The sequence below is a fragment of the Channa argus genome, chromosome 19 (genome assembly GCF_033026475.1).
Source record: "Channa argus isolate prfri chromosome 19, Channa argus male v1.0, whole genome shotgun sequence".
Classification (NCBI taxonomy): domain Eukaryota; kingdom Metazoa; phylum Chordata; class Actinopteri; order Anabantiformes; family Channidae; genus Channa; species Channa argus.
The window spans coordinates 17936164-17961700 of record NC_090215.1 but is presented as its reverse complement, the minus strand read 5'-3'; the positions used below and the strand labels follow the sequence as shown (position 1 = coordinate 17961700).

Below are 25537 nucleotides of genomic sequence, written 5' to 3'. Positions count from 1 at the left end.
ACACTAACAAGGAAGCACATTTTAAGTGTTCAACCATATTAACGAATACCTTTTAGTAAGAAATGATATATTGGGAATAAACACTGCTTTGGTTTGCATCTGATTTCGGAGGAAGGTGTCAAAAGTGAAAATGTGTTGCATGAGAGAGTATTTTCATATTATAAAAACAAAGTTGACATCTGCTGTATTTTGTGCTGCGACAAGTCTAACCTTGTCTTGTTTGCCTTTATTGCCAGACTGTCTGGCAGTCACCTGTCAGAGTGTTTCCATTATAAACACTGTACACATTGCTGAAACTAAAGATGTTCCGATCTGAGCGTCTTAACATTGGGTGTCTGCCGAGTCTCAGTTTGATCCAATGCATTTCCAGTCTAAACATTTATCTAACTGAAATAAATGCGGTACACTAATAGATTTGGCACACATTGCGTTTCTTAAGTAAACTAATCCAAATGTTTCAAGTCTTGATTCAAAACTATGGATGTGGTGAGCTTTCACCATCGATCAGATGTGAATGAAAGTTAAACTTTCACTGACTGAGAAAATTTATCACTATCTGCGTCACTGAATCTGTAGATACACTTGTGGTTGTAGTGTTACAAATTGGAGCTTTTAACCCCAAAAAAAAAAATAAATAAATAAAAAATAAATTTAACAAACTGTGACTAAGAACTCCAGATTGCAGAAAGCACTTCAACAAACAAGTGTAAATTTAGCCTCCCTAATACTTCTAATACAAGATGCCATTGACAACATTTGCAGTTTTTGTTGGCTGAAGGTACAGACCAAAAGAATGTTTTGACCAAGATTCTTCCTACTGAAATTTCATGGACCACTTGGCCAATCGAAGTTTCAAAACACAGGTATTTTTAGTGAGCCAAGACATACACCTTTCACACAAAAATGTCACAGCAGAAATCAACTGCAGTAAATGGGTGTAATATTAGCAGGTCGTGTTAGACTACAAATTGACTAAAATAAAGAAACTTGACTAAAACTACTTAGGAATAAACAAACTGATTTTAAATTGATCATGGAATTTTACATTATTTTCTGCCATCAAAGGGTTCAATGTGTTTAAAGCCTTGTGTGTTTGAAGTAGACAAAAAAATAAATAAAATAAAACTCTCTTCTCTAGAAACTTAAAGAAAATTGGGAACAGTTGGCTCTACATCAAACATAAGGTCAGAAAACTTTATTTTTGATAAAATACTGAAAAGTGGTAGTAAAAGTGCCAAATATATTTTTAACAAGTTGTTTGTAACTGAACTACTGTAATACTAACAGAAATTGACTTCTATAGGGTAACATATCTGTTGTACTACATTTTCCTATATTATATCACTGGCGATCTGTAAAACAATCCTTTCAAAGCAGTTTCCCCCAACACCACAAAAACCTTCTGCAAATACTCTTTCCAGTGATGACTTCTTAGTTCTGCCGACATAGCACTTTAGTAAAGTAAGCATCAAGGCACATTTATCACTGAAATAGCCTTGGCAATGAGAGTAGTTCCCATTTGTCACTATTAAAAGAATGTGTTTTGGCTTCCTGTCTTAGTGTTCTAATGAACTCAATGAAACAGAGGTGTTCAACAGGACAAATCTCTGGTCCAAAACATTTAGTGCTGGCACTCAACAGTGGCATCATCTCTTTTAAATCACCAGTTATTTATGGCTGAATCAGTTTTTCAGTTATGTAGCCAATTTAAAGGTGTGTGCTAGTACACAAAACAACGGGTTGGGAAGAATAATAATTTAACAATAAATAACAAAAACAAAAAAAAATTTGTAAAACAAGGCTGTTGGGATAAAACAAGTAAGGAACTAATTAGAGATCTCCTGAACAATCCATTTTGAGTTTTCTAATTTTAAGTTTTGAGAAGTAAAGTTTTAGAGAAGTGAAAAGTTACAGCTTTTCCTCCCTAACACCAACTTTACAAAAACTGCCCAGACATGATGTGAGTTGAAGGCATCCTTTGGCTCTCCCTAAACATAATGTGCGTGGGATGTCAAGAAAAGTGGGGAAAACAACTCATCACATCATATTATTGTTCCCATTGTTTAGTGAACCAAGTATTGTTCTCTTCACAGCTTTATGCACAGGCTTACATGGAAGGAGCATTCTAGTGTATAATCTATAAAGAAAATCAACCAATGAAAGTATGGTTGTGTTTTTACCCAACGCAACAACATAGTATGTTGCATCTAACATTGAGTGCCATTGTTAATCCACCTAGACACAGAGAAGGCACACAGTTTTTTTACACCATGCCAACAAAATGAGTGAATCCAAACTAATGTAAATAAGTAAGGGTACCCTATTAACTAACAGAGCCATTCACTATTCATTATTCTGGGTGTGCTATAACCTACGCATGAGGTGTTCTTTGGTAATTTAGCCTGACTGGCCAGCTGTGTTGCTACTCCCATTTTCATTACGTTGCTTGCACCTACACTGCTCTCCTCCCACTTTTCCTCTCAAGGGTTTCAATTATATTACAGTCTTCTTTTGCCTTAGCGTTGCAGAAACAATGTCCTGTGATTGACAGTGATTTCCCTCACTAACATCCTCCTTCACCTCCCCAGCCTTAGTGCATATTATTTCAGTCAGACCTGTGTTCACTTTTTTTGATCACTAAGGTTCAGCACTGTGTCAGGGCTGAATCTTAACACGAGGTACTGCAAGAATACTCTTTGCTGCCATTACATTCAGTTATTGAAACAATCTGTACTCGTACCCTTAATATTTATGCAGAAATACTAACTACACACAGCCCTAGAAAATTTTACCTGTATTGTTTTTCTTTTCTCCTTTATATTTGCAGAGAATAATTGTTAGCCTCATTTATGACAGCCCAAACCACAATAGTTACACACAATTAAACACATTAAAAATTTCCATAAGCTAAGATTGAATAAACACATTTAGTTTTTCATCATACAACAATTTTCAAGTTTTCTTTTAACTGAAAATATGCTGTATAATACTTTTTTAAACAACTTAGTTAAACAACTGATTTAACTTTTGCCATCGTATCTTTCAATGTGTTCATTTTAGGGCTGATTATCAAGCCTGAAAAAAAGCATATAGACAAGTGTGTAATACATTCATCATATTGATTCAACACAGGTTAGCTTAATTAGACGTCTGAACAACACTAATAGTAATCACCTCACTATCTGCTAATCATTATCTGACAGGTAACTATTCCCAATTTGAGCTACCTTTAATGCTTTTTGTAGACTGTGGAATTATAGACCTAATGGACTTTGTAGTATTTATTAGCCACTTTTTTTGTTTCTACAATCTATAACTGCATTTATATGCAATGAAATCGAAAATACAGTGTGTAGAATCAAATGTCAAAAATTCTTCACACACATTTCAAATAACACAACTGTCATAATTCAGTTTGTAAAGTAAACATAATTTCAGTTTATAAATAGCAGCTCTCCATTAGCAATAAAGGCTCTACTTCCAACAACTATCAAATACACTGCACCTAAACCTCTAAAAATATATGTAAAAGCCAGGAACAAATCTATTTTGTATTATATTAACTATACATGCTTTATTTGCATGATCATAAGAGGGGTTTTGGAGCTTGTGACTGAGTGAGGACTTAATACACAGACAGCACCATTCCAATTAACACACCAAGTTTTTTAATCCTAATTAAATGAGGTACTTCTACATCCAGGAAACCTATTTTGTGTGTTAATCACACCCAATTTTTAGCAATTCAAAAGCTTTCTTGATCAATTAATTCTATGGTATTCTGGTCCATAACCTCATTAAAACAGCTATGACTTCTCCGTGTCTCTGAATGACATGTCAGCCCACAGTGCAAAACACTGCAGTTGTTAAAGAAGGAAAAGAAGAAAATCTCTCTTCCCACATATCTATCAGGGAATGAAAGTGTATGCAAAACAAGAACTTGATCCGGATGACTCATTTCTCCCCGCCATTCCAGAAGTCAATGCCTACTTATTTGTTTGTCAGCCTTGACGACTAATAACTTTCTGTGGGAGTCTCTTGTGGGTGGTAATCTGCACCAGCAGATCGGCTAGCCATATGTTCTTTGATTATTGAAGGTGATGTGTGAAAACGCTGTCAGCCCACTGCATCGTGTTATCTGAAGTAGACACACAGGTCAAGGCTCACAACCGAAGCCCGACACATGCTAATGAACTTATCTCATAAAATATGCATCAAGCCAAGCAGGGCTGTACAGTGGCAGAGGCGTGATTTTGCAGGAATTATGAGAACAGTCATTTTCCATTATGTCGATGCTAAATGAGGAGCGACCTGAGGGAGAGGCATGTCTGACCCATGTCAAGATAGTTCCTGCCAATTTTGCACAGGGAACTTTGCAGATCAGTTTTGACTTTTAAGATACCATGGTGACAGAGAGAATAAATGGATCTGGGTGTACATCATAACCTTGTTGAAGTAATCTCCCTCTGAAGCTGATGTTCCAAGTCTGTATAATTAATCAAAGACAATGATGTCAATGAGGGCTCTGGTTATGAAATTAAAGGCACGCTGTCTTACATTACAGTACAGCTTATAAATGCATTAGGAAGGAGAGAAGAACAATAAACCAGGTGTGGAAACCATTATCTTCATTCTTCATTCCAACCATTTGTGGTTCCCATTTCAGCACAATTAAGTGTCTTGTAACAAAGGCTAGAGCTGAATGCTTGATTGTTTATTGTAGTCAGTGTTACAAAGAAGGTGTGAACAGCAACACTGCAATAGCTGTTTGCTCAGTAGTGAATAAGGCTTAACAAATTAAGTTGGTTGTATAATATGGTCTCTTTTATGCTGTATAACAACTGATAGTTAAATTATGAATATATATTTTCATCCTTCAATTTACATTGATCAATTGTGCTACGCATCACCACAATCACTGCTAGAAAGAACATGTTACATATTTGACTGCCCATCTATGAGCTGGATTCTCTATCTGACATGTTCTCTACGGAAAAGGTTCCAGTTTTTTATAAAACAAATCTGTCAAATGACGTCCTGCAGTAAGCTTTACAATCTCATGTGGCCCTTGGCTGTCAATTCTACTGTGCTCCTACCCAGAATGACATCTGAAACAAAGCAAACTCCTAAACCATTGTGAGGATGATGCTTTTGACTGACATTTCATTTATGTCTATGCACTAGCAATGCATTATGCTACATCTTCAGATGGTTGCCTGATGTAACAACTAGGCATTTTGCCTTTTTATCTCCATTTCCAGAAGGTTTAATTAAAAAAAAATACTAAGACAAGGTTTGTGAAGCAAAACACAAAAGCTCATCAGCACTCCCCGATTAAAGTGTTATTAAATAATGCATGACTTTTAACCTCTATGGGAAATGAGGGAACAGCAGTAACCACTGACAGGATTGTGGCACATTGTGTGGTGGCCTGTAACTGACAAGTTTTTCACTGAGGAGACGCATAAACAAGCTAATTAGAACATACATCTTAGAAAACAGACAAGTGCAGAAGTAGTCTATCACCATGTAAATAATCGTAACACTTAAGTTTATGTTTGAGAATGCCAGTAGTATTGTTCCTCACTGAGCAGTTAAAATCTAAAGCAGGCAGTAGGTGGGGACAAAGAATATGTGCTAGAAATTGCCAAATGCCATAGGTATTTATGAACAGCAAGATATTACCTCATGATATTTTAGTGTGCTGTGAAACAGTCGTGAACTAATCAGAGTAATAACACTGTATTATTGAAATATATAATGCATGTAATGCCAGCTTCAGCAAAAAGCAAGCCTTTTGAATCAATATATTTTTCTCTCTCCTTCAGGTGATGAGCTCCATACATCTCTGAGTGGGATCCTGACAGACCCAGGAAAACAGCTTTGGGGTTTATGCCCCCCACCCCACCTTTCCACCTCACCCATTCCCCCATAACCACCTTTACAAGTTCTTTCACTGTGGCGCAGCTCTCATCACTGGACTTTAACTTGAGGACTTGAATCTCAGAGATTGCCAATGCTAACAAGGAACTGCCTGCTGCTGTTCCTGTGGATTCTTGTTGACGAAGGCTCAGTCTCTTCTTTACGTCCACCTTCACCACTACTAGGACGGAGCAGGACGGGGAGGGAACACACCAGGACCTTGGTGGGCCCGATGAGGAATGGGGTGGCTGGATATCAGCGGGTCAAAAGGGGCTGGGTGTGGAACCAGTTCTTTGTACTGGAGGAGTACATGGGGTCAGACCCGCAGTACGTGGGCAAGGTAAAAACAAGCCTTTTTCTGGTTATTGATGGTGTAGGAGAAGTCATAAATCACGTAGTAAGGAGCTTGGAAGAAATTGGATTTGTGGTAAATAGAAGGACCGAGAGCAGATGATAAAATATAAAAAGAAATTTACAGTAAGTTTAAAGCTGAACAACATCCAGAAACCAAACAGGTTATATATTTATTATTGATACCATTCCATACAAACTGATTTTTCTCCTGCAATTGAGTATAACCATTCCAAACTAATAATGCATTTGTTGTAAATCTGTCCTTGTTAATGTTTTTATATGTAATCTGTCTCAGGCATTGTGAGAAAAAAAAAAAAAAAATGCTATAGATGCTAATGGAGCTGTCCCTACATTTCTGTTAGAATAGCTTAAGCCACATGACACTGAATTGGTGAGAGAATCAATAGAATAGTAGGAATAAATTTAAATGATAGTTGTAAAGTTTTCAGAACATCATAGTTATGAGCCAGGGAAGATGCTGAAGGTAATAAAAAGACCGCGGTGAAACCCTTTAGAGCTGAACTGAATCCAGATGGATGTGCGTACACACACACGATATACTTTTTGTCCCTCCACAAACCTTAGCCATTTCTGTTTTTAAAGTAGGGTTTTTTTTATTCTCTGCTGTGGCTTAAGAAACTCGTAAGTAAACTCCGTGGGGCTTTAAGACTAAAGTTGTAATTTGGCACTCCTAGCTTACATAGGATAATAGTAAGACTGACTTATCTGCCCCAGTGCCACTGCAATCAGCCCTGACAAGCCACACTGCTTGTGGAAGTCTCTGGGGCTAAACGCAGGGGGAGGAAGGTAGCTGGTTGCATCAACCTTAATCCTGGGCTGCTGCAAAGCTTCAAAATAATTGACTGATTCTTTGCCGTATGAAAAGCATTTGAAGATGACAACCTCGGACCTTTGTCAGGACAACCACAAGGGAAAGGCTTTTGCTTTAAAATGACTGTAGCTGAAGAAGATCAAATTTTAGCAAATAATGCCTGGAGACTGGTAGGGGTGGGCGTTAGTGACATGTTTTCCAATGAGTTATCAAGTACGATCATGGAGGCCTATAACGGGAACAATTTTGTTTTCAAGGCACATAAATGAACTCTAATGGACCATGAGTCTTGTGCAGTGAATGCTTGTTCTATAATACATCAATGCCTAATTGTGGTAATGTATTCACTCTAGAGTGTAAACATGATTTCCATCCAATGACCTGCTGAGTAGTGGGGTTATAGTGGCTCAAGAGACTGCCACTTTCCCTGAGTGGTAGAAGTGCCCTTCTGGACCAAATGAAGATGTAATTATCAAAATTATTACTAGTATTATGTGTCAGATGTCAGCATTAATTTCTCAGTAACTGAGTTAAGGGAAAACACCACAGATTTTTCCTTCTAGCCTTTGGCTCTTTCTTTGAGTAGCAGTTCAATCAAAATCAAAGACATTTTATGATGTTACTAATGATGATATTGATTTGAGGGCCTGGTGGTTCAGTGGTAGAGGACTGGGTTGGTTTGTAGAAGGCCACAGGTTCAAATCCCACCAAGGGCCACCTTGTTGCCGAGTCCAAATAAAATGGGAGGGTTGCAGCAAGACAGGCATCTGGTATAAAAACTCATGCCAAATCAACGTGCGTAACACGTTCCGCTGTGGTAACTCCTGAAGGGACAATTACAGCTAAGGTTTTACATTTTCAATCAGTTTACTCTGAAACCAGGAGCCATTTTATCACAATTTCTATCTACAATGGTTGTGTTTGTATCAAATTTAGATTTTGTTTGTGATAAATTCTGTATTTTTTTTTAAACAATACTCATCTGTTCATTAGCACAGGCAATACCTAATTGCAGCTGTTGTGGTTTTTTGTGTGAAAAGAGTAAATGTTCACTTTGGCTTCATAATTTATTTTTTATTCCCCTTCTTTCATTTAAAAAAAAAAAAAGGTTCACCTTTTTTTCGCATTTTTAGGTCTCGAGGCAGCATATTGGTGAAGTAGTTCGCATCATGCCTGACAGCAATTAAATCTATCATGTCCATTTAATTTAATTTTTTAAAATCAATATATAATCATGACTTAAATCATGAGGTGATTAATGAGATTAGTGTGATAACTATTGTGGGCATTTTGAGTGGACTTTTTTTGGTTCTTTGCATTTTTAAAAGTTAATCCAGGTAAGAAGAAGTCAGTCCCCTTATTTTATTTCCGGCCTTCTGAACTGTATTCAATTCATTACGGTCAACTGACATCAACAGCCAAAGCTATGTATTAAAATTGGCCGTTAAATACCATGTGTTATTAAAAAGTAATTGTGTCAGTTTAGATGCGATAAAAATAAATAAATAAAATATTTTAAAAAAGGTAAGATAACTAGAGCTAGGGGGGCAACCACTGATTGAGTGGAGAGTCATATATATCATATAAGATATAAGTGAACACTGTCTCTTCTCATGTTGCAGCCCTATGAAGGATAACTATTAAAGAATTAATGGACAGGTTTACTTTCCCACTTAGTGTGTCTTGAAAAAACAGTCAGGTGCCCGTATGTACACTGAAACAGGTTTTACTTGCTGTAACTGAACCTCCTGTTAATACAGACCATCAAGAGATCCCACTAAAAGATGCTTCCAATGAAAGGGATAGGGGCACAAATCCACACCTTCTTAAATAAAAAAAAATATATATATATTTTTTATCTTAAGGCAATAAAATGCTTTAAGCTTACAAATTAGGCACATTAAGAGAATATCTTTCAAAGTTACACCATTTGTAGTTCAAAATTCCTTTGGTTACTTTCCTTCTACTACAATTCAACACTGTCAAAGGAAAGAGGGTTATTTTTAACACTACAAAGACTCATTTTGAAAGATATCCCATTTTTTTCCCCCCACCGATTTTTTAAAATATTTTCAGACTGCTTTCGCCTCATATTAGCTTAAGATCCACATTGAAATATATATATATATATATATCTTTGCTTAGAATAAGGAGTTGGATTTTGGCCCTCTATGACTTCAACTGAAGAGCCTTGAAGAAGGTAAATTGATGGAGTGTATTAACAGGAGGAACAATTACAGCAAGTGAAACACCTGTGTGTTCATATGGGCACCTGACTATTTTTTTAAGACTCCCTCTTCAAGAATAGTTTCACATTGTTTCAAGACTTGGGCAAAGAATAGTAGAGGGACATAAATTCCAAGAGGAAAAAATAAAATAAAAAAATAAAGCCTAATTTTGTATTAGTACCAATACATAATATTTTTCACCTTCGTGTTTTCACTTGAGACTACAATATAAAGAGAATTAACTTCAAATAAAGGATCTTATACCATTTGATAAGTGTGACCTAATTTGAGAATACTTTAAAACTTTAAGTGAAAAAACAAGACCAGTAATATTTTCAGTGTGTGTTTGGGTGTACACATTCAGAGAAAAACAATGTCCTAATGCCTAATTACAACTTCTTGGCCAGACAAGTCAAGGAGGCAAACACCAAAACGTGACAGGAGCCTTAGAAATCCTGCAGTCACAACTGGGAGCTGCTACTTACACTACTTACTTAATTATCCTCTTTTCCACCTCAGGTGTAAATCAGGTCATGACAAGATTCAACTTGGTCTTTAGCACTACTGCTGGTCCCTGGCTTTAAAATGGAAGCAGATGCCTTGGGGAATTCTTCAAGGTCAATTCAACTGCTGTTGTTTGGAAAAGTACTTATTTAATTTTTCACATAGCCACCATGTCTCCAGAGTCTCTGGATCACCAAGGTTCCTCTATGGAGTGCATCAAATGTACTTCTGCTATAAAAAAGTGGTATTGATACCTCAATGGATCTACAGTGTAAATAAACACAAAGCATCTAGCAAGGTTATTCAAAAGGGGTTTTATACCTCTTATTAGCTGTTCAGGTTCATAGAAAGGCTGCTTTTCTGAGTGGACAGTAATGTAGTGTGACTTCTCAATTTTAAAGGCCAATCACAATAAATTAAGAGAAATATTGTAATTGTGTCCTCTGGATTAAAACATATATTACATTAATCATTTCAATTGAAATACAAAGCAGTCACAAGGACATATTGAACAGGAATCCCTGTGAGCACCAGAATTTCACATTTAATACTAATCTTCATGTAGAGAAACTTCTCAGTCTTTCGTTGACAACAGCCCCTTTACTGCAGATTAGCAGTTTAAGCCCACATGGCTTATAGGGGTTAATGTAACAACCCTGTGCACTCACAATTAGATAATGCAGAGGATTCTCCTATGCTGAGCAGTGATTATCTGCAAGAAAAATCTGCCATTAGCAGTTTGGCTGTAAATCAATCCAGGCTGCTTCCTTTCACTCCTTATTAAACTCTCAACAGAGTTCAGCAGATATTCTGCAGCTCTTCTCTCAGGATATCACTAACAATGCTCGGACTTTCTAACTAGATGAATTTTGGATTGACATCATACAGTGAGATATGTGTGTCAGTGTGATTTAAGCAGATTAAATTAAGAGCACTGCAAGAAAATACAGGAAAGGAAAGAAAGTTTAGACACACTTGTATGTTGCATTTGAGCTGTCTAATCAATTATACAAACCTTAACCTGTGATAGCACAATAAATATACATTTTGTTTACGAAAATATTGAAGCGGAAAAGAGATTATTAAAATATCAGGGAGCTGGGGAAGACAGAGTAGGGACCAATACGGGGAGGGATAACTTTGAATCGTAAACATACAATAAGATTTAGAGGGACTGTCAACCCCCCAAGAAAGAAACCGCAGTGTTTTCCCTTTTTAAATATTGATCAAAAGGTACATCATATTAAGGCGATGTGCACAGCTTTCCAAAGGGGATTAAACAAATTATTCACAAGAAAGGCAGTGAGGGAAACCGCTACACAGACTAAATAAAAAAATAAACACTCACACTGCACCATTTAAGTTCATAAAGCAAGCATTATACACCTTACAGCAAATGCACTCAAGATTAAAAAGAAATCCAATCAATTAAGAATTAAGATAGAGTCAAACATGGGACCTTTAAGAGAAAAGGAGTGTGTAAAGTCTGCAGTGGCATGCTCCAATGCCCCATTTCACAGACAAAAGGTCGCTCATTTAAATAAAACTCAATAACCCACTTATAGTAGAAAGGGCAGCACTGTTTTTCCCCTACAACTTGTTTATTCCTTTGCTTCCTGCCTGTCAAGGAATAACCATCCATCTTTTTATTGATGGCTCTTCCTCCCAGTCCCACCCCACACCTGGCTGAGATTTATTACTGATGTGGAGACTGCAATTTAATTTTTCAATGAGAACCTATAAGGAAGGACATAAAAACCTTTTAAACAAGACTTATGTACAACAAAGATTGCATCACAGGACGACAAGATTCATCAGCCCTTCTATGACAGCTTCGCCAAGTCATTAAAAGATATTGTTTAAATACTGTGGAATTTAGCTGCAGAGTGCTTGGAAAGCACATAAAGACCCATATTAAAGCAGCAAAGCAGTTTACATGCCATGATGATGATAGTCACATTGTAAAAGCCTTCAGAGGATCTGAGCAACTTATTAACATCAACTGCAAAAATCACAGGCCTCATAACTTCATACCTTTCATTGTTCTATAGAAAGTCCTGTTCAGTGACCTATAGGTAAGCAAGACTACATGCAGAGCCTGACCAAAGCACCAAACAATCTTGTTGATGTAGCCATAACTCCAAAAAGCATGTCTGATGCAGTAGCTGATTGCCTGGCAGAACAATACAGCAATCACTGAGTCTGGGGGGGAAAAAAAGCAAGTACAAGTACAAGTACATACCACTAATTAGGTGACTCGAGCTTTGAGAAATGTATTTATTCACAAGAATCAGACTAAGAAATTGATAAATGTTTACATACTAAAAATAAACTTTAGGACAGATGTGAATCATATAGAATATATATCTATATATAAAACCCAATCCTACAAAAATGATCATATGTGAACTTATTTCTATATCATCCCATTCCCTCATCTGCAAATTTGATACCAAAGTAATTTCCTGTCAAATGCAAAGTAAGTTGAAAAGATCACTCTCCTGAAGATTATGCATAAGGTGTGCCAATGATTCAGCTGCTTGTTAGAACATATTACAAGGTTGAGGGCATTTACAAGTGTAATGTATGTTGATGATGAATGCTGCAAGAGATTCTGAAAAGAACATCTGAAATAAAAGCTAATGATGCCATTCGTCTGTCCTGCCAAAGTAATACGTTTCATATTTTGTCCTCGTGGGTAATGGACTTTTCTCCTGAATTGCCTGGATCATATTTCCAAATGGTGTGCTAATGTGCCAATCAGTATCACTTACTGAAATGGTCAACATTTCCATTTGTGTCTTGACATTGATGAATACTATTGTTGTGATTCTAGGTTTTTTAAAAAAATGCATTATGTATGTTGTATCAATATCAACATTGATATATTAGTTAATTAAATAGAATATGACAGCCTCAAGTCCTAGTAACTACCACCCTAAAAAATTATCGTGGTTTGGGCTTTCATGTCCACTTAAAAACGGGTGAGATGTACAAAGCAGTGCCTTGAACAACTACAGCTTTAGTGGTGGATAAATCTCAGAGGTTTCTCCCTGTTGTCATACACACTCTACAATATCTGTCCATCTATCCCATTTTGTCCTCTCCCCATCTTCCAATCCCCTCTCCCCTTTTCTGTGGTTGTATACATACCAGTATAGCCTGGTGTGTGTGTGTGTGTGTGCGCGCGTGTGTTATCCCCTTTCCCCAACTCCTATTACCTGACTGAGGCATGACACAACCCAGATAGCAGGCTCCGAGCTGTCACCAGCAAAGAATTGGCTTGCAAGCAAATATCGATCAGCTTTAATAAGCTTGGAGCATTTGACATAGTGCTTTCTTTCCATCAGCAGCTCACCAGTATGAGGACTTTTGGCAGAAATTTACCACGCAACCAGCAGCCATTATGTGATATGACATGCCACTGGCCTGACAATGCCCCACTTACAACATACTAGCCAGTTTCTCATCATGCAACAGAGTTGATAGGAGATTGGTTGAATAAGCATGGTTAGTGTTAACATTAGTGTAGTCTCTCTCCCTCTCTCTATAATAAAAAATTGCTCCCTCTACTACATTGCAACAAATGCCTAAAAATGTCGCCACCAAAAACATCTCGTACTTTAGGCCACAACCATCACATCACATAAAGTCTGAAGTCCTGGGGGGACTAATTTTAATACATATATAGCATAATTATGTTCTAATGCTCTTAAGAATGTTTACCAATTTACAAATTGTACTTGCTGGTCCATATGCTGCCAGCTAGGAGTTGTAGTTTCCATATGTTTTCTTCAAAGGAAAGGAAACCCAAATAATCACTGTTGCAGAAATCCAATTACAGCATTTTCGACAGCGGTTGGCTGCATTCTCCTCTGAAATCACTTGTATTAATCAATATGGAGGGTTACTGCAAATTCTGAAAGTAACAGGGAACACCACCATCTCTTACAGTCAAGAATTTCCTCTGAAGCTCAATCACCATCCTGCACAGTCAGTAAGAGGAGCTATATTTTTCCTCCCCATTTGTACAAGCAGTTGAGTAGCTTCAGTCAATAGATGTATTTTGCAGTGATGATTAATAGCACATGAATAACAGGGCTTGCCAACATTTGTTTTGACAACATTGCTGATGCATTGGCAGCCCATCTGCATTGGCTCAACTGTTCCAAGCAGGGCAAGATAGCCTAATGGTTAGAGAGAACAATGTGGAAATTAGAGGTCACAGCTATGAACGCTCTGATATCTGTATGTGTGCTGATAAAAAGCCATCATAAAATAGGAAGTTAAGCCAGCCTCTGAAGTGTTCATAGAAACATCTGTTTGACAAAAGCATTTACTAACTGTTTAAAATGTAAATGTAAAATGCTTGACAATCACTCTTGGAATAATGAAATATGAACATTGAGCAGTTATCAGAGAGAAAGAAAAAGTCTAGAATGCAAACAAAATTACTCAAACAGATGGTGTGACATTGGATGCTAAAAAGAATCTTATTTCACTTCCTCGCACTACCTGTTTCTTTTTATAGCTACCATGTCAACTGGAATCCTAAGCAGAGCATCTTGGTAATTATGCTTATCATGAAGAATGAGGTGTGAAGACATTTTTACCATAATGAGTGTATATCATCATGCTGTCTATGTGAGCCAGTTCTCAGGCAGCCATCCCGCAAATGCTTTATTAAGTAAATGTATGTTTGTTTCCTTTAGGTTTTTTTTGGGGGGGGGGTTACATGAAGTTTATTATTTATCCTATGCCATCATTTGAATTCTGCATGCATGTACTCGGTTTTGTCGATTCAGCTATTATAAACTCCAAACAAAGGTTAACAAATAGAAATAGATCATTTAATTTCCCTGTTTAGTAAAATCACTAACTGTCTTGCATGTTGAACAGGTTGTATTTTTAGTACTGCCTCCTGTCTATTCAGCCCAATGAGCTGTTTTTATGCTCAAAAAAGCTCATGTGCGCCTCCATAGTAATGAATCTTTTTATATAATTGATTACCATTACCATTGTTAGACTAATGGAATTTTTAATTAATAGTCAACTTTAACTTATAATTAATGAGGGAATGTGCCTATTCATTCTATATTTGCATTTCTTTTCATCTTTAACTGTGCAGTTATTAATTGATTTGCAGGTACCTCTCCAGGGTATTTGTATTGAATAAACTGCAAATAAGCAAAATATGTTCACAATGCTGTCGCCCCTTGTCAGTCCAAAAGAGAGTGCAAGAGAGAAATAAAAACCAGCTCTATATAAACTTCATATTAGTCATAAAAAGAATGTTTATTTAATACCTCAAATTTACTCCTCAGACAACACACAAGTACACTATAGCCCAATGCATCTTTAGTTCAAGTATTTAGTGTTGATGATTATTAGGGTATAAATTAAAGGCCTGCCTGAACACTTGATGAGTTATGAGTACAGTAATTATTATCTATGCAGTAATCATTGTCACCATCTCCCTATTCTGTTTAACTGCCTTTGTGCACTATATTGTATATGTAATGAAAATTATGATGAACACCTAAACAATCCTATACAATCCAAAACAAGTGGCCTGAAACGGACACTGCTTGAGGTTTACAATGCTCATTTTCAGAAGGGTGTCAGAACGGTACTGATTCAGTCCCCTCAGTTATAGACTTCCTTGTAAAACGCTTGTTATTTTTTCATGTGTGATAAATGAACATTTTAGATTATAATGCAACCTATACGTCCTCTCTTTTTATGCATCATTTCAGTTTTCTATTAGATTGCGTGAGGTTACCCACAGGTGTTGATGCTGTGTGAATACCGTGCTCGTTTTCCATCAGCAACATCTCTTTCTTTGCTTAGTATAATGAATACAGTTGATCCCATTGTCACCAAACGTTTAGAACAGTACATAACAAGCTAATACTATGCCAACTCCGAAATTGCTAATTACACGGATTGCCATCTTATCTATCGTTTTATCTAGGACAAGCTGTTTGGAAAAAAAATAAATAAAAAAAATCTGCAACAGTTAAACATAGATTAATCTAGTACAAATGAAGTCATATATAATGTGAATGGATTACATTAGATTACTGAATTATAAACCAATAGGAAATTACATTGATAATAAAATGACCAACGGTTACATGAAACAGTTTTCCTATTGCCATGACACCAATACACAGTGTACTAAAATACTCAGTTATGAGGTTAATGAGTGGAAAACCTAGAAGCACATGTTTCTCATAAAAACTAAGAGCAACCAGATTCCTGAAACTAAACTTCTGACAGTACAAAAAGGGCAATGGTAAATAGTTCCCTTCCATTTAGCTCAACTGGAAATGCAATTATTGGACCACTGTGCTTTGTGAGAATAATATAGCAGCTACTAGAAAACTTTCCACCACTCTTATTACTGTTTTTAAGGGTTTAACCCAAAACCCTCCAGCTTTTCTAATAGCAGTGTTTGCTCTGGAAGCCACATGCAGACAAAACAGAAAACTCAAATGAGTACTAGTTATTTATATAAGCAACCTAATAGAGGAGGTCCCTAAAATGTAAGCAACTACTGCCAACAACACTGCCATGGGTCAATAAGAGAGGCAGAAATACACATACAGACAGAAAGCACAGAGGCCAAGGCCAAGCCTTAACACAGACAGCATGGGAGAGAACAGAATTATATCAATAGGCAGGAACAAGACATGTTAGCATCAGAGAGAGAACATGCTTCAAACAAAAGTAGAATAAGGAATATCAATTTCTAAGTCAAGATTTCTGCACTACTACTTCACATGTCAAACACTACAACACAAACGCTCTCTAAATCATTTTAGTAGTTAATTAGCTGTATAAACCCATAAAGTTAAAGACAAAACCCTGCTGGCTTTGTACTGATTAATAAATGAACTCTGCCTTAATTTCAAAGACGTGCCATGTCTCACAATGATAAATTGTTACAATCACTGCAGCTCACCCAAGTTGACTGATGACACAGCTCAACAAATAAATGTCGCCGACTAAAATAAACTACAAGAATAGAATGTGATTTATCCATAAAAAAAAAAAGAAAAATTCAGCCTTCACCCACACCGCCTCAGCAAGTGGGACAAAACCACAACAAACGATTGGTACAGCGACCAAAAAGAATAATCTCTTACATTTCCAAAGTGCATCAACTTTGCAATCTGCTCCAGCAGTTGCATACAATCATCAAAACAAAATGCTTCTCAATTTATCGCATATTCGGACAAATCACTCCCATTACATAAAGAAATAGCAGAAGCCACAGCTGCCTTTGAACAACCAACACACAGCACAAAGCGGAACTGAATTAAAACGTGTCCTACCTTTACAAGTCCCTGCTAACTCCGGAGTGTGTTGACAAGCCCCTCGTAGGTCAACGCCATCGCTGTCAGGATCCCTTGGAAAAACCCGGAGTTCATCTCCTCTGTCAAGTCCTTCCAGACTAGGTGTCCCGCGTTCACGGCCAACGTCACTTTCCATTTTTCGGTCCACAAATTCGCACGTCACAACGCACAGGTGCACAGCGTCACGTTAGCAATAAGCTAGAAGCCTCGCCGTCAAGCGCGCGGGTGTTTGTTCATATGTCCCCTCAAGAAATGTTTATTTTATTTAGAAGCAATTTAGCAGCGATTTAACACTTGTGTTTGACCAGTTTTCTTTCCAAAACGTCGTCTGGTGTCGTCTGCGTTTGTGCGCGCTTCGCACTGATGAGCTAGCATGTCAATTTCTTGCAAACACAAAGTTGCCACATTTTAGCTAGCGTTAACTATGAGCTGCCCACCTAGCCGTGCTCACAAACTGCACTTAGCTCTCATTTATTCGACATTACAGCCTCAAAAATACCCGGAGCTGTCAAGGTTTATCACTTGCGGTATTCCGACCGTGACAAACACCGAACTAGAAGCCTCAGTTCACATTTACCATGAAGCAAACTCCGAAGTACCCAACCGAAATATGGCCGCCAGGCTCGTGCCCGTTTTATTGGCGCAAGGGCGGTGGCATCCGGAAGCTAATTAAAAAGGGGCGTTTCTTAAGTTACCAGTTTAAATGAATATGAATGTTGAAAAATTACAACTTTATCTGATGTTTTTTTTTCACCTGGTTTGGTACTTTGGCTGGTGTAACTTTCTTTATATCACAAGCAAAAGTACACACCCTTTTTTTAAATTTTACATCTGAACAATACATCTTGATTATTCGCTGCAGCTTTCAAATCAGTTCCATGTTGTTCCTTATAAATGCACAATCAGATGAACCTCATAAATTCATACAGCAAGAAACTGTATATTCACCACATCTTTGCATTAAGGTGGTTAAAGGTCATGGGAAAATTAGCAGTTCCATGTTGAATAGCCCGATGAAAAGCAGCTAAGGTTTAACTTTTTTTGATCAGCCATAACATTATGGCAACCTGTGCAATTTAAAACAATCTAATACAGAGGCTCTGCCATAAATTCTACCTTTGCAAGGTTATAATTTCTAAGTTTTTAGGTTGAAACAGGCTGTCAGAAAGTGTATTGTGTGTATTATTGGGGTCAAAGTGGGTAGTGGAGTTGAACTAGTGCTTTATAAAAAGAAGTGGATCTAATGTTTTGGACAACCTACAAAAGATATGCACAAAAATCTGTTTTAGATTGCATTACATTGCACAGGTGGTCATAATGTAATGCCTGGTCAGTGTATAGTAATTGTTATTATCAGTTAAACATGAGTTGAATATACATATTTACTGTTAAACTTTAATTCTTGAATGCCAGTTGTTAATCATGGGTATAAGTGACATATCACAACTCATTAAGCGTGGATATCATAACACTAACACTATAATGATCATGGTAGTAAATTAACTTAGCTGTAGAGGACAATAATTTTGAATAGGGATGGTTGACCTTGTTCATATTCTAAACCCAGAGAATAAGCAGAATGGTTTTCATGCCTATAAACAGACCAATTAGGTATAACCTTATATTTAGTGTAAGTAGTGTGTTCAGATTGTAATATACAATATTTAATGTTAGTTAGTTAGTTAGTTTGTGGAGGATATTTTTCACAATATTCGATTGGAAAATACACGTTCTGCATATGACATTTTGTGCTTGTTGTAGAGAATGCTATGGGACTAGGTTGTCACCCAACAAGGGTCAAGGACTAAAAATAATTCTCGTTCATTTTAATAGCGATGAATAATGCACCATGGGTACACATTATGATGCCATGCTATACTTGTATGAACTGGGCAATTTGCACTGAATCAGCAAATGCTCTCAGTGTGTTTTGGGTTGTTTTGAATCGGAACCTACAGAGAATTTATAGCTGCATCTCAAATTTCCCCTCCTCTACATGGCTGAAACAGCCATGGAGGTTCAGTGGAAAATTGGATATGTGTCAAATGATGACGTATTATTTACCAGAAGGATAGAGAGCTAGTAAATTGGCTTTTAAAAAGTCAGCTTTAGAATCCGGAGCCAATCGGTCTATAGCTAGTGAAAAAATACAGAGGTAATTGCAAGACAATAATCCATATTCAGTCAGATGACACCAGCATTAAAACATGAGTTCCCATCTGAAAGAACCCAAAGAAGTAACCATGCTGATTTAGTTATAGCAGTGCTAAAGAAGAGCCCTGCACGCAACCATAAAGTGCAGAATTAAAGATATGTCAGTGCGCGTTATGGAAGCGTTATGACAGAGAAAAATTAATCCACATTGCCCCAAGCCAGCAGGTTCTCTAGTCAACTGGTTACAACATATGCTTCTGCCTCAGTGCTTAAAATATCTGTCTCCTTGGATAAGATTGCTGTATGTTGTTGGAAAGTCCATGTCATTTATAAGAAGCGGAAAATCCATACCCATACTGGACATTGTGATGATTATATTGCATTAGAGCCCTTAAATATTTAAACGGCTTTGAATTTTATGACTGATCTCTGTAGGGAGGTAAACATAACTGTGTCAATAGGCGTTCTGCCAACAGCCCAGAATGTGTTTGTCTTGTACAAAGAGAGGTACTGGGCCCCGGATCTATATTAACAAAGATGTTCTCTGGCTGGAGTAGTGATATTTTGCAACTGGTTAGGTGTCACTTGGTCACAGCCCTCCCCTGTCAGGTGAAAGTATTAAAATTTGTTCATGTGGAAAATGAGTATTTACCTCTAGTTTTCACCGTCTGATCTTTGCCACTTTGAGAAAAGCTTCTATCTCCTATAAGAGCAGAGAGCAGACTTATCGCTGCGGCATAATTGCACTGAGAGAATACATTATTTATGAGAGATTTAGCCCCATTAATCTGTGAAATGTTCTGAAAGTACGATCATTTTACATTTCTCATTGCCGTAGTCTTTTGCAGATCCTTGCACAGACATGAATTTGCTCTTTGATGCACAGTCAGTTTCCTTGGCTGTCTTTGTGAAATACTGTTCCTTGACAGCTCTTCCCCAGTGCTTTCAATGAATCATTATCTGTGCCAATGTTTGCACTCAACCTGTCTTTTTTCCTCCTTTTGTCTTGCAGCTGCATACTGACCTCGATAAGGGGGACAGTGTGGTGAAGTATACCCTCTCGGGGGAAGGGGCTGGCTCCATTTTCACAATTGACCAAACAACGGGGGACATCCATGCCTTAAGGAGTCTTGACAGGGAGGAGAAGCCTTACTACACTCTACGCGCCCAGGCTGTTGACCTCAACACCAATAAGCCCCTAGAACCTGAGTCTGAATTTGTGATCAAGGTTCAAGACATCAACGACAATGAGCCAAAGTTCCTTGAGGGGCCCTATACGGCCAGCGTTCCTGAGATGTCACCAGTAGGTAAGTGACCAGTAACTTGTTCTGATTAAACACATAGACATTAGAGAATTGCAATCTGCACAGCGAAAGTTTTCTTTTCTGCTGAGTTTCAGGAGCATCACAAGTACACCTAGTAGAGCAAAGCTGTTCCCCCAACAGATTTTGACATTTCAAGAAGCAGTTATTCTCAGTGTGGCCTGCGTATATTTGCCTGCTTTCTCTTTATACGTCTCCCTTAGGAAGAACAGATCAAGGTAATTTGCAGGGAGAATGGTACCTCTTGATGTGAAAGGCAACAAAGCCCTGAAAACTCAAAAATCTGTTGTCCCCAGGGTAGAAAGCAGGAACAACATGGCATAGTACCAGTGAACACTCAAAATCACATGCTCCTCTGAAACGCCTTACTGAAGAATCACAGGAGTTTTCAAGTTGATCAAAACACAAAATTAGTGACCACAGAAGCAGTAGTGCAGAGATTCACTTTAACACCACCTACATTCAGTGTGATCAATTATAGGGCCGATAGATAAATACTGTTAGAAGTTTCAATCACCTTAACACTTATTCTTTCAAATAAATTACCTTCTACCACCTTCTTAGGGATTTCAGATACATCTTTAGTTTTTATTTTTATGATTTAACTCAATGTGGGGAGACTCTCTTTAGTTTGATGTTTAGATAGTCTGAATAGGTACCTGCCTTTCTGTGTGATGCTCCAACAGGGTATTACAGCTTCTTATCACTTCCATCAGTACAATTTTGAAGTAGCTTAAATATTTAAATATTTCTACTCAATGCTGCTTTTATTTAGTTATTTTATGCAGATTACAAGTCTGGACTAGACTTGTAAATGTACGCTATCAACAGCTTCAAATTTAACACTGTTAAGAACACATTACTTTCTCACTCGAGTACTTTTTTAATTGAAGCGACTGTAGAACATCTACTTTGCCTTAAGTAAAGAATTTGAAGGTCTACTTTTACTTGATTGGTGAGATGGTGTACCTGTGTTAATATGAGCCTATATATATACCATAATACAGCTGGATAACATTGTTTATTAGATGAGACTAATTGTTTTTTATGAGGAGGTAAATTTTAGTATTTTAATATTATTTGTGCTGAATAAATTCTAATATAGTTAATGAAATAAAACATGAAACACATTGTCCAAAATCGCTTTTTTGCAGTTTGCAGACAGAAGTTGGCTATGATATCAGAAAGAACTTGCTGCACTTTTGTGTGCTAGGGCACTGCTATAAAGTGCTAAAGAGTAAGCAGACTAAAATATGTACTGCTACAGTGCTGCTACAGTATAAGCAGTGGGTTTAGAAATTACCTTCCGAGTCTGCCGTTATTGTTAGAACATTAACAGGGCTGATAATTGTTGCCAAATTATGCAGAGTGACATTGCTATCAGAAATACCTTTGCTGAAAATCCAGGTGGGAGATTTAAACAAATCCCCTCAATTGGTGTGAAAGTTACCTCTACCTCAACTTCTTAATACTGCAGCAGATCAAACAAACTTTATCTTTATCAATATTTATAGCAGCTAAACTTGTGTGATCAGTGGGTCCATTAACTGTTACACTCCTCTCGTTGTCTTTGGCTAGAATGTCCCTGTGGATGTTTTTATGTTAGCAGGCAAAACAAAAAGAGAGAGATGCCGAACATAAATATGCAAAGGAAGTTGGCAATAAAGACAAATCTATGGCCCAGCTGTATAAAACTACTTACAGCAATAATCCACATCCCCTTAAGGTTGTTGCCAATGAGCTTATCCCTGATTGGAAAAGTCACTTATAAAAATACTTGAGTTGAAAAACTGTGTAATTACTACAAAGTATCTATGGCTAGATACTTTTTTTTACTGCAGTCTTCCTAAAAACTTGCACTGCAAGTTGTTAATATGAGACTCTGCAGAAGTCCTTTTATGACTGAATCCGTCTTTTTTTATTGCTCTAAGTCTGTCTCTTCACATTCAGACGTAAAATATGTCAGAAAATCTGTGTGTACTTTGCATGTTGGTCCAAATTAGGTAGTTACATGTGCACTGTACAGTAACTGGTTGGATATTATAATATAAGGAATACCTAATGTAACCAGATAGATTTCAGAAAGCCACCGCCTGCATTCTCTTCCCCTGTTTACCAGCAGTGACATTTGAAGCCATTCCTGCCTCCCAATTCTTACACACACCTGCATTTCCATAATTATATGAATAGAATTTATTCGACTTGTGCAGCCAGAGGCCATTGCCTTAGTTGCCTACAAATGTGAAGGTGTCAGCCACAATTACAGGCTTTTAAACTTTCACTACATCTGAGCTCTTAGTGTTGTGGATTTCCTCTGCTTGGCTCAAATGAAATGTATTATCTCATCCATTGTATATATTCATGTTGAACACGACGGAGTCCTTCTCCTGTATGTCTAATCAGAAATCTGTGGCTTTGTTATCGAGGATTGAGACACTAATCTCTTTCACCTAATGTTTTAATGCCATTGTTACCATCTGCTCAGACGGCAAAGCCTATTTAATATACACTAAGTTCTTTACAGGCAACTAGGAGCACACCAGAATCTAAAGTGACCGTGCAAATGCAATCCACCTGATTGGTGTCTTCTATTCTGAGGGGAATATTTTACACAGTGTGCTTTTTTTCTAGCCAAACGTGGGTATTTGATTGCTACATGGACATAGCATTCAATTAACCTGTCTGCAAGCCCCCTTTCTAAAGAATCTCCCCATCGGCCCAAGAAGCACCACGTTCGTGTTTTGTGCTTTAAAGTTATAAAACGGTTAGACCGACAAGGCATTCTGGAAAGACATTTTTTTGTGGTTGTTCTTGTTTAGTGGAAACTTTCGACTGAATCTGTTAAATTTGAATAGGTGCCAAATAAGGATCGCGTTAATGAAATGGTGTTTTCAATGCCAGCTAGTTAGGGAGGATGAGCCGAATGTCTGACAAGTAATTATTCTGTCCCTGTTGCTGCCGCAGTTTGGAAGTCTGCCATCTTAATACTGTTCTTCCCTCAGCTCTTTGTTTTCTTAATGATAGCATTTCTTTTCTTTTTTTTTTTGTTTAACCTTTATTTATTCAGGCTGGTTTCACAGAGAGGCTACCTCTCTTTTGCTCGAACGTCCTCATAACATTCACACCTTGAAGCTGCCTGGAGAAACCACAGTCTGACCTGCAGCAAAGCAACTTAATAGCCACTCACAAACAGAACATACTGAACAACTCCAGACATTCTTTCTCTTTCACACTTCTACTAATTGCACCCTCTCAGGGACATGGACTGTGCAGCATTAGCTGTAGCTTTCTCACTTGTGACTCATCCTTCATTAGTGTCAGGTGAGATCATTCAGTACACTGATCAAATTCAAAGGGCTTAGGTCTTAAGAGGAAACAAATGAAGTCAATATGTTTCCCGCTTTTTTCCACAGGGACATATGTGACACAAGTGACAGCCACAGATGCAGATGACCCTACCTATGGAAACAGTGCGAGAGTGGTATACAGCATTCTCCATGGTCAGCCATACTTCTCTGTTGACCCAAAAACAGGTATGTATCCTCTGTCTTTTGCTGATTTATGTAAAGAAACAGTCAGGCATTGCAGTGAAATAAGGTCATTTGTGCCATTAGTCTGGAATGATATGAATTGTTGAGTATCTTCTCAGTAGTGAATGCAAAGCGACTAGTTGAAACATAATTTACATCAGGGCCCGTATTCATCAGGCGTATGAGAATCATTCCTGCAAAACAAGGTAATTTACAGTGGGAGTAAAAACACTACTAGGTACCTCAGAGAGGAACTTTATAAAACTTCCTAAAAGTTATTTATGAAGTCAAAAGAGTGTGACATACTTTACACCATTCCAAGCCGCAGGGTGCAGATAGTAGCAACATGTTGTAGTTTTTCTCACAGTTAAGGTTTACAGTTTTTTCCCCCTGTATTTAGATTTTTTTTAATGAAATGCAAAATCAGTTTATGCTTAATGGCAAAAACATAACAGAGCATACTATCGATATTAAAAGCTTAGTAATATGCATTAATGCTACCAATTCCATTTCTGTAGTAGGGTACATTTGTTGGAAAGCCACTCCAAGTCCCCCCAGGGTTATGTGGTATCGCTGTCAGCACTCCTACATTGTTGTGGAGATCTGTGACGAGTGATTTCCTAACTTACCAATGTTGCTAAATTGCTCTTACTCCTACAACTTTTGGCCAGTTAGGAGTCATTTCATACTCTTTATAAATAAGGTCCTAGGACAATGTAATAGGCCTCGGAAATGACCCCATGGGGGCTCCAAAAATCCGCAGGCCACAGAAGAACATGTGTTCCCTCATAGATACAAAATGCAATTATGCGACAGGTGTGAAAAAATGGCCTGTATGGCAAATGACTGCTCCATGTCTGAAATACATTTATATCAGCAGTGTTTGCTTGCACATAGCAAGCTGCTGTTGGCTTATTATCTAGGACAGTTCAAAGGATATGAAAATGGGTTCATACATATCACGCAGGCAGATACAGTGGAATCTGTTGCTGATTATGTCGCTCATCCCACTGTGACAGTATTTCAAAGTGATGCTGGGGAAAAAAATCAAACTGTTAAAGTAAATGTTTGGCCTGCTGGGCTTGCATCTATCTCTAAACATACATCAACAAAGGGAGCAAACACTGGGATCAAAAAGGTGAGAAAAGGGGAGGGTGACGATAACAACATATGGAAATCGCTGTGCACATCACAGGAATTATCCCTATCAGAGACAGACACACTTCCTTCTCCAAAAATACAAACCTAAAAGGATGCCAGAAATTGTAAAAATAAGCAGTCTTTGATTTTGACTTCGCACGTTAGACATCTGTGCATCAAATGGGACATT

General features: G+C 37.6%; 1 protein-coding gene across 2 annotated transcripts in view; it reads left to right on the top strand.

Moving 5' to 3' along the window:
* Positions 1 to 25537, top strand: part of LOC137104933 (cadherin-12-like) — an 88125-nt gene that overhangs the window by 24259 nt on the left and 38329 nt on the right. For both annotated transcript variants that reach the window (XR_010911762.1, XM_067486823.1), the window contains exons 2-4: positions 5829 to 6262; positions 20368 to 20662; positions 24091 to 24210. Coding sequence is in view for 1 of the 2 variants with exons in the window: in XM_067486823.1 (XP_067342924.1) it covers positions 6017 to 6262; positions 20368 to 20662; positions 24091 to 24210 (661 nt within the window). In the remaining variant the exon portion in view is untranslated. The remainder of the gene's footprint in view (positions 1 to 5828; positions 6263 to 20367; positions 20663 to 24090; positions 24211 to 25537) is intronic.